This window comes from Etheostoma cragini, chromosome 7 (genome assembly GCF_013103735.1).
Source record: "Etheostoma cragini isolate CJK2018 chromosome 7, CSU_Ecrag_1.0, whole genome shotgun sequence".
NCBI lineage: Eukaryota > Metazoa > Chordata > Actinopteri > Perciformes > Percidae > Etheostoma > Etheostoma cragini.
The window spans coordinates 5,197,806-5,207,137 of NC_048413.1; the positions used below are offsets into that span (position 1 = coordinate 5,197,806).

The 9,332-nt window shown below is 39.3% G+C and overlaps 1 protein-coding gene across 1 annotated transcript in view; it reads left to right on the top strand.

Annotated features, from left to right (window-relative positions):
• The window catches only part of dnmt3bb.1 (DNA (cytosine-5-)-methyltransferase 3 beta, duplicate b.1), a 53,495-nt gene extending 48,387 nt beyond the window's left edge, over positions 1 to 5,108 (top strand). Inside the window, exons 18-22 of the mRNA XM_034876663.1 lie at positions 793 to 941; positions 1,159 to 1,244; positions 4,293 to 4,362; positions 4,463 to 4,581; positions 4,829 to 5,108. Coding sequence (XP_034732554.1) covers positions 793 to 941; positions 1,159 to 1,244; positions 4,293 to 4,362; positions 4,463 to 4,581; positions 4,829 to 4,970 — 566 coding nt within the window. The 3' untranslated portion in view covers positions 4,971 to 5,108. The remainder of the gene's footprint in view (positions 1 to 792; positions 942 to 1,158; positions 1,245 to 4,292; positions 4,363 to 4,462; positions 4,582 to 4,828) is intronic.
• The last annotated feature ends 4,224 nt before the right edge of the window (positions 5,109 to 9,332 follow it).

Here is a 9,332-nt window from a genome sequence, read left to right on the forward strand (position 1 = left end):
GTTGCTATAGTGACCAGCCACGCTGAGGCTTTACTCAATCTGCAATGGAAAACGGAAGCATAATGGGCCGAGGCAAGCTGTTACCAGCAGTGGAAAAACGCCATTAGAATGTGGAGACATTGGGCTCAAACCAACTCCAGATGTGTTTTTTGCGATCTGATCTCAATGCGTCCTTGGAGAGTTTTCACCGTTACCTAGAGCTGTCCACTGGTAATCCCATCACTCAGGACGGATCTTACTGCCAGTTGGGGCTGTAAGGGGCCTTATTTCTTGCAATACTGTTCACACAGATATATTAATTATATAATTATATTTCTTCATTCATATTATATTATTTGTTTACATTTTAGCCCTAAATCTTAAATTGCACAATTATTTTCTTTTGTCTTGGATTCAGATTTGCTTTTACTTGTGTGTTTTGATTTATTTCTCATTGTTGGAGGTGCCTGAGGCCTCAGACCAACTACTTCTGTAACTCTTAATACAGAACCTTAAACTCTATGGGCATATTTATTAACACTTGTAAATTACTCTTCAAAGCATAGGAAAAGATAGCATAGGCTCCATTCATTTAAAATGGAACATTTTAGTTGGTGCTAAGTGGAGTGTCTTTCATAGTGGGATCGGTCATGTCTGTCATACCCAATGCTTTAATTTTGGTGGTCAGTAAAATAGTCAGCATTAAATAGTTTCATACTGTATATATTTCATCTTATAAACGTAATCTGTAGTGGCCACTGGGAGGTTCTTATTATATCCCTGTGTTTTCTGACGGTGCTTTGTTGTTTCTAGAAGGCACAGGGAGGCTGTTCTTTGAGTTTTACCGTCTGCTGAGCGAGGCCAAGCCCAAAGAAGGAGAGGACCGGCCGTTTTTCTGGATGTTCGAGAATGTGGTTGCCATGGGCGTTAACGACAAGAGGGACATCTCACGATTCCTGGAGGTGAGTCACATGTACTTTTAAGATGCAGATATCAAAAACATGAACCAGAGACATTCATTTCCATAAAAATTTTTTATTCACATTAGTCAACTTAAAGCCTAATTTAGACTTAACCCATTTAAAAAACAAAAGTGCTGTTGAATCATTTGAAGTGATGTTAATGATGACCATGAGTTTTTGATTACAATTTGTGTCTTGGTGTGGATTTTTTTGGCAGTGTAACCCTGTGATGATTGATGCTATCGAAGTCTCTGCTGCTCACCGTGCCCGATACTTCTGGGGAAATCTGCCTGGCATGAACAGGTAAGGACAACACTCATCATCTCAAGTAGTTTTCTCAAATGAATATTTCTCTTTCTCACATGTAGCACACAACAGGAGATTGTCCAAATCAGATGCGTTCTTACTAACTGGAAATAGTCTGTACTAGGTAGAGTGTGCAGTAGGCAGGACATGATGCGTCATTACCAATTAGTCTTTTGCCGTTTCTTGGATTTGTCCGATGATTTTGGCGTCAACCCTTACCGAAAGAAGTTCCTTTTTGTTAGTGTCTTTGGTTAAATAACCCTTCGAGTGTTTGTTTTCTTCTGGTTTGGCGCCAGACGCTTGATAGAAACGTCATTAACACGCCTTCTCATTACCTGTGAAATCTCCAGACAATGAGCTGCTCATGGGTTTCTGGTCCAAGTAATTTGGACATTTGCGTCTCCAGACTGATCTCATTAAATGACGTATGTACGCCACGCCAATTTGTATGTCATTATTGGCGTGTTGTCAAGATGCACACTTGCTTTTTTGTATCAACACTGGCCTTCATTGACTTACATTACCTTGGGATTGAGTGTGAATTTACGGCGTAGTAAGTAGTATGGAAGGGCAAAAATCTGCGTAGGGAGGTTGGTCGGGGCGGGGCTTTCACCCAGGAGGCCGAGGATCGTGTCCCACGTGTCACGTTCTTCTTTTTCTAAACTCAAATATAGCTTTCTTCCCACAATAACAAGTTCTTCTCGGGATAACACGCCAAGTGGCATGCATGTGTGTACAGAATAGCGCACAGATAATACACCACTTAACTTAAGAAAGTTGCCATGTATATACACGCAATTCATGTAGGAGTCTCAAATAGACCTCCTCTGGCCAATGTCTACATAAGTTCAGGGTTGCAGGGCTTTAGAAACGTCATGCTTTCTAAAACATATCAACTCTGCACATTGACGTCTTTTCAGTCACGTTACAACAGAATCTAAAGCTAAACTTTAATTGTAATCTACACAAAAGACCAAATTTATATTTGGTGTGAGTGTTGCCAGCAGCTATGTATAGTACACATATATTTATATACTATATATACAGTGAAGAAAATAAGTATTTGAACGCCCTGCTATTTTGCATGTTCTCCCACTTAGAAATCATGGAGGGGTCTGAAATTGTCGTCGTAGGTGCATGTCCACTGTGAGAGACATAATTTTAAAAAAATATATCACAATGTATGATTTTTTAATTACTTATTTGTATGATACAGCTGCAAATAAGTATTTGAACACTTGAGAAAATCAATGTTAATATTTGGTACAGTAGCCTTTGTTTGCAATTCCAGAGGTCAAACGTTTCCTGTAGTTTTTCAGCAGGTTTGCACACACTGCAGAAGGGATTTTGGCCCACTCTTCCACAAAGATCTTCTCTAGATCAGTCAGGTTTCTGGGCTGTCGCTGAGAAACACGGAGTTTGAGCTTCCTCCAAAGATTATGTATTGGGTTTAGGTCTGGAGACTGGCTAGGCCACGCCAGAACCTTGATATGCTTTTTACAGAGCCACTCCTTGGTTATCCTGGCTGCTGGCCCGGACGGCATCAGCCCCAGGGTCCTGAAGACCTGCGGCAGTCAGCTGTTTGGTGTTCTCCAGTACCTCTTCAACCTGAGCCTGAGCCTGCAGACGGGGCCGCTGCTTTGGAAGACATCCTGTTTTGTCCCGGTCCCCAAGAAGTCAACTCTATCTGGCCTCAAGGACTACCGCCCAATGGCTCTCACATCCCATTTGATGAAGGTGCTGGAGAGGCTGATCTTGGCCTACCTGAGGCCGCAGGTTTGTTCTTCTCTGGACCCTCTACAGTTTGCCTACCAGCCTCGTCCGGGAGTGGACAACGCTGTCATCTGTCTTCTGCAGCGAGCTCATTTGCACCTGGATGGCGGTGGCGGCACTGTGAGAGTCACATTTTTTGATTTCTCCAGTGCTTCAGGTCATTGTCATGTTGGAATTCCCAGCCTCGACCCATCTTTAATGCTCTAACTGAGGGAAGGAGGTTGTTCCCCAAAATCTTGCAATACATGGCCCCGGTCATCCTCTTCTTAATACAGTGCAGTCACCCTGTCCCATGTGCAGAAAAACAAAACAAAGCATGATGCTACCACCCCCATGCTTCTCAGTAGGGATGGTGTTCTTGGGATGGTACTCATCATTCTTCTTCCTCCAAACACGGTTAGTGTAATTATGACCAAAAAGTTCTATTTTGGTCTCATCTGACCACATCTCCCATGACTCCTCTGGATCATCCAAATGGTCATTGGCAAACTTAAGACGGGCCTTGACATTTGCTGGTTTAAGCAGGGGAACCTTCCCCGCCATGCATAATTTCAAACCATCTTAGTGTATTACCAACAGTAGCCTTGGAAACAGTGGTCCCAGCTCTTTTCAGGTCATTGACCAGCTCCTCCCGTGTAGTTCTGGGCTGATTTATCATCTTTCTTAGGATCATTGAGATCCCATGAGGTGAGATCTTGCATGGAGCCCCAGTCCGAGGGAGACTGACAGTCATGATTAGCTTCTTCCATTTTCTAATGATTGCTCCAACAGTTGAACTTTTTTCACCAAGCTGCTTGGCAATTTCCCCGTAGCCCTTTCCTTGTGGAGGTGTACAATTTTGTCTCTGTTGTCTTTGGACAGCTCTTTGGTCTTGGCCATGTTAGCAGTTGGATTCTTACTGTTTGAATGGGGTGGACAGGTGTCTTTATGCAGCTAACGACCTCAAACAGGTGCATCTAATTTAGGATAATAAATGGAGTGGAGGTGGACATTTTGAAAGCAGACTAACGGGTCTTTGAGGGTCAGAATTGTAGCTTATAGACAGGTGTTCAAATACTTATTTGCAGCTGTATCATACAAATAAATAGTAAAATAATCATACATTGTGATTTCTGCATTATTGTTTTTACATTATATTTTTTATAGTGGACTTGCACCTACAATGACAATTTCAGACCCCTCCATGTTTTCTAAGTGGAAGAACTTGCAAAATAGCAGGGTGTTCAAATACTTATTTTCCTCACTTTATGTGATTCCTCCTCTCTGTTTCAGACCTTTGTGTGCCTCTGGGATGGACAAGCTGGAGCTGCAGGACTGTTTGGATCACGGCAGAGTTGCAAAGGTTTGATATTTCAACAGAATGAAGTCACTCTTCACAGTTCTTTACTTGCAAAATGGCTTCTAGGCCGCACTTGTTTGACCGTGTATTTGTTGTTTCGTAGTTTGGGAAGGTGCGCACCATCACTACTCGCTCCAACTCCATCAAACAGGGAAAGGATCAACACTTTCCTGTCCTGATGAATGGAAAGGAGGACATACTTTGGTGCACTGAGCTAGAGAGGTAAGAAGGAAAAACTATAGACAGGGCGCCTGGGCAGCACACCTGGTAGCGCATGTGCCCACATACAGATGCTCAGTCCCCAACGCAGGGGGCCGCATTTTCGATTCTGACCTGCCCAAGGGCCCTTTGCTAGATGTCACTCTCCCTCTCTTTCCCCTTTCAAGTCTAAGCTGATCAAAGATATTTAGTGGCGTAATGCTTCAGCATCTTTCTGACACTGATTGTAATTGTGGTTATTTCCCTGCAGGATCTTTGGCTTCCCTGTCCACTACACAGACGTGTCCAACATGGGTCGCGGTGCCAGACAGAAGCTCCTGGGCCGGTCGTGGAGTGTCCCCGTCATCAGGCATCTGTTCGCACCATTGAAAGACTACTTTGCCTGTGAATAGATGCCACCCGCAACCAGCAAACAGACGCCACGTATGATTACACACCAGCTTTCCTCCCGTGATATTGGCTCCAGCATTCATCATCTGCCAGCCAAATCATTTTGCAAAGAGCTGGAAGTTTTCTCCACTCTGGCAGGCCAGAAAATAGTGTAGCTGGAAAATAGTGGAAGTAGCTGTTAGTTTAGTCCAACTCTTTCTGGATCCTGGTGATGACACATTGCAGCCTTAAACACACGTAATACACACTAACACAGAGATACAGAAATACAGCATAGGCTGTATTTTATCACTAACACGGGGAGGGTCAAAGGTCAGTGTCCCTGAGGTCAGTAGAGTAATGGGCCTGTCTGGATGTTTAACATTAGACCTGTACGGTGATTTAACAGGATTTTCCTTTTGTTTTAAAATGCCCTTGGAATTGGCCTTGGAGGTTTGTAAGTTGACAACACTTAGTAGTTTAAGAAAGATAGAGAACAACATGGCACATGCGGTTCAGCTGTTAAGTGGCTACGTTTCATTTTTTTATGTTATTTGATTTTTAAAACATAAAACATTTCCTGGAACGCTCATTTACCTGATGATTAAAATTCTGATACAGTCTGTTAATCTAAACACTTGAACCAAAGTCATTAGATGGACAGTTTTTGGGCTATTTCCACTCTCCTCAGGCCAGCAAAGCCAAAACATGACAATAGGGGTTTCTGTCCAATTTCAAAGATAAATAAATAATACACAACTGCTCTGGATAATAAAAGAATAACCAGGATAAATCAATGATTATTTTTGTGAAATTAACAACATAGTCTAAGCCATTCAGGTGCTGTAAAGCCTTGTGCGAGCTGTAATTATTCATTGCTAACACAAATATTCTTTAATCTTTGTTAAAATGACAAGTTGCTTAAAGAGATGTGTCTGTCATGGCAGTGTCGGCAGTGTGTTTAGAGGAAGTGTGTTTGTATTCCTTCCACTGCGCCGGTGTCATCCGGCGGATCTTGGCAGACGCCTACTGCTCAAAGCTCTCTGCACTGGCGCCACGAAGGGTGCAAACGCCCTTCATCTAAACACACTGCCCACACAAAGATGACACAGAGCTGTACTAAAATCGACAAAGTAGACTATTTAGAGATATCGATTTGAATTTGGAAAGAAAACCATGCTATCATGTTTGAGTTTTTCAAAAGACCAACGAAAGACGCACTGTGGAGGAAAAGACGTGTGGCGGTGGGAGCGAGTAAAAGCGAGTTAGTACAAGCTAACGTGGAGGTGAAGCAGGATTTTGTCTTTATATCAAGAGATCATATTCATAGATTTTTTCTACCATTTGTCTTTTGCTGACATCAGCAAAATAGCTTCCTTAAAAAAGAAAATAAAACTTTTATTAAAGATTATACACAAATCTTTTTTGTATAGATAGTGTGAAACTTTTGAGTTCTAATGTCACTGCCACATCTCTCTGATAGCTACATACAAGTACTTGAAACAAGCCAATGCAAAAACAGAGATAAATAGGAAGTTTTTTTTGTCTATTGCAAAATGTTCCAGATTCCAGACAGCAGACACAAGAATTAAACGGTGATGACAATTATCCTACTGTAGAAGTTCAGATCTAATCTTAAAATAACATTGTTTAGTTCATTGGACTGGGTGGATGCAGGGTCTCCACGTGTGGATAATCCTGGTTAGAACAGTTCATTTGAATCCAGGAAAGAGTGTGTGTCACTGTTCCAAAAAATTGTGGGAAACACTGGTGAACACGCAATATTTTTTGTTGAGTTATTCAAAACATTTGACAAGAGGACAGCCATCAAAAAAGTGCTCTATAATGCTGGATGACACTGTGCTTTGGTACACAGTATTTATCAATAATTACAAGCAATTGTGAAAAAATAATACTGAAGTGTTTTTCTGTGAGACTTAAACACAACATATTTTTTGCGATCATGTAGATTCATAAAACTCAATGATAGTAAATATTGTATTTACAATCATACTGTATGCTTGAGATTTAGCTCACCCGACGGGTGGACAGTTCATTTTGGTACCAATTCCGCTGACATGTCCATACCGTATTACTTTGAAATATACATATATTTTTAGTTTTTTTTTATAACTAGAAGATGCTGTTGACTGTCACCAAATCATACTAAGTGGGCATTACCTCAGACAAAGAGGCGACTGTACATCCCTCCTCCAATAGGATCTTTGTTGTATGACTATATATATTGTAGCTTCATGCTCCCAAAGCTTGTATTTTATCACTGGAACTTTTTTTTGTGTACGTTTTGCGTAACATATCGATATAAAGGTTTACAAGTGTTTTAAGTCTCTTGTTTGATAGAACTACATTTGTTTTATTGTAACCCAAAATGCACAAGCCTTCATATTGGAATCATTCTTTTATGGTGCTCCCTCAAAAGGCCTCTTAAAGTGCCACCTTTTGGTTTCCTAGTCGGATTTTAAAATCCTTTAAAAAAATGTTTACATGCTATATTAATACTGCTGAGCTTGTTGAATATTTTGCTTGAGAATAGTACGCAAAAACAAATCAGGATTTTATTTTATTTTTCCCGTTCTGCTCTTTTAAGACTTTTTCTATTAACAGTATAAAGCGTTCTTACTTTATATGTATAATGTTATAGCGCAATGTGGAGCAAATTAATGGATAGCTTTTTGATATCTTGTGTTTAGATGGAAACTGTTGAGTGTATTTGTAGGCTTGACATCTGAAACATTTTAGTGCTTTATCTTTTATAAGAATCCTATTTGAGGACTTTTTGACTTTGCCTTTTTATGAATCTAGTACCAAAGCATTTCAAAAAACAGATTCTGTGCTATTTTTTTTTTTACTTCAGTTGAATAGTGGAAAAGCGCTGATGTATTTTTTTAAGTTTGTTTACTTCTTATAGCTACCTATACAAAAGTTTTACTCAATAAAATGCAGCTTTGCTGCTAAAAACCACTTCCACGTGTCCTGTGTGAAATTTTACTCCATTTGTCTCTTGAATATTTACTCTCAAAGGAATTATTTTCATTTAGTTGAATCCACTTATCATTTTTTAGTGTCTCCATTAATCAATCTATTAAAATGATAACAATAATGACACATTTACATACCTTATTCATAAAGTAATGTCTTGAAATGGCTTGTCTGAACAACTTTTGAGAAATCCCCAATTGTTTAATAAAGACTTGACAATGGTTGGAATTTGACATGAAACAGGCATAAAAACGTTTTAGGACTGCAGTGGAATCAAATCCGACAACTACAATAATATTAAAATATAAGGCTTAAATATAAAAATGGTCTAGTAGTTTAATCATGAGAGAATTTCTGTTCATTTGAGCCACACTCTGAAAACAATGCAGGTTTACAACTCTAATATTATTTTCACACTCTGTATACAATTAACTTCCTTACTATTTTATATTTTATATATGTAAATAGTCGTCTCAGGAAGTGTGAACCCCTTTTCTTTTGCACTCCTTATATTTCATATTTAATTCCATGTTATATTCCTTCTTGTTGACACTGTAAAGGAGTTGCTTTAATCTCGTTACGCAGGTATTGCACATGTGAATAATAACATTAAAGGCTTCCTAATCTATTCCAAAGTGCAAAATGACAACTGTCTCAGGACTTGTTACAAATAATTCATACTGTATGTATATTTGTCAATGTCAATGTCAATTTTATTTCTATAGCACATTTAAAAACAACAGTTAACCAAAGTGCTGAACAGGTTCGATGTCAAATACATAAATAACAAGTGTAAAAAATCACTCCAACCAAAATACATCACAGGGAGACAAACAACACTTTAAAACATCAGAATCCAGTTTAACAAGGGTTAAAGCCACAGCAAACAATTTGTAATCTAATCAATGTTTTATTGCACAGCAATGAGCAAAGGATTAATTAGTTTAAAAAAAACGCACAGCCTGTTAATAAGAGTGAACAAGAAAAAGTTTTTTTCTCAAAATCCTTCCATAGAATCTGCTTGTTTAAGCTGGTTACCTTTCTGATCGACTAAATGGAATCCACACAAAAAAGGCTCTGGAATAAAAAAAGACTGTCAACTGCACATTCACAACATACAGTTGAGTGAGATTACGTTGCAAGGCTCCAAACAAAGAAAACAACAGAAGACAGGTAAAAAGAGAATCAGTATAAATATAAGTATGTGCAATATAAAACAAAAAATTATTACAAGACGATTCTGACTAGTGCAAATATCAGTAGCAGCAGGATGTATTGGAGTGAAAACAGTGAACTTAACAATTTACATTTAAAGTACTTACTGCAAATAGGGTTCACAGTGTCCATGTAAAGTAACTAGTTTCATATGTATGGGGGGGGGGGGG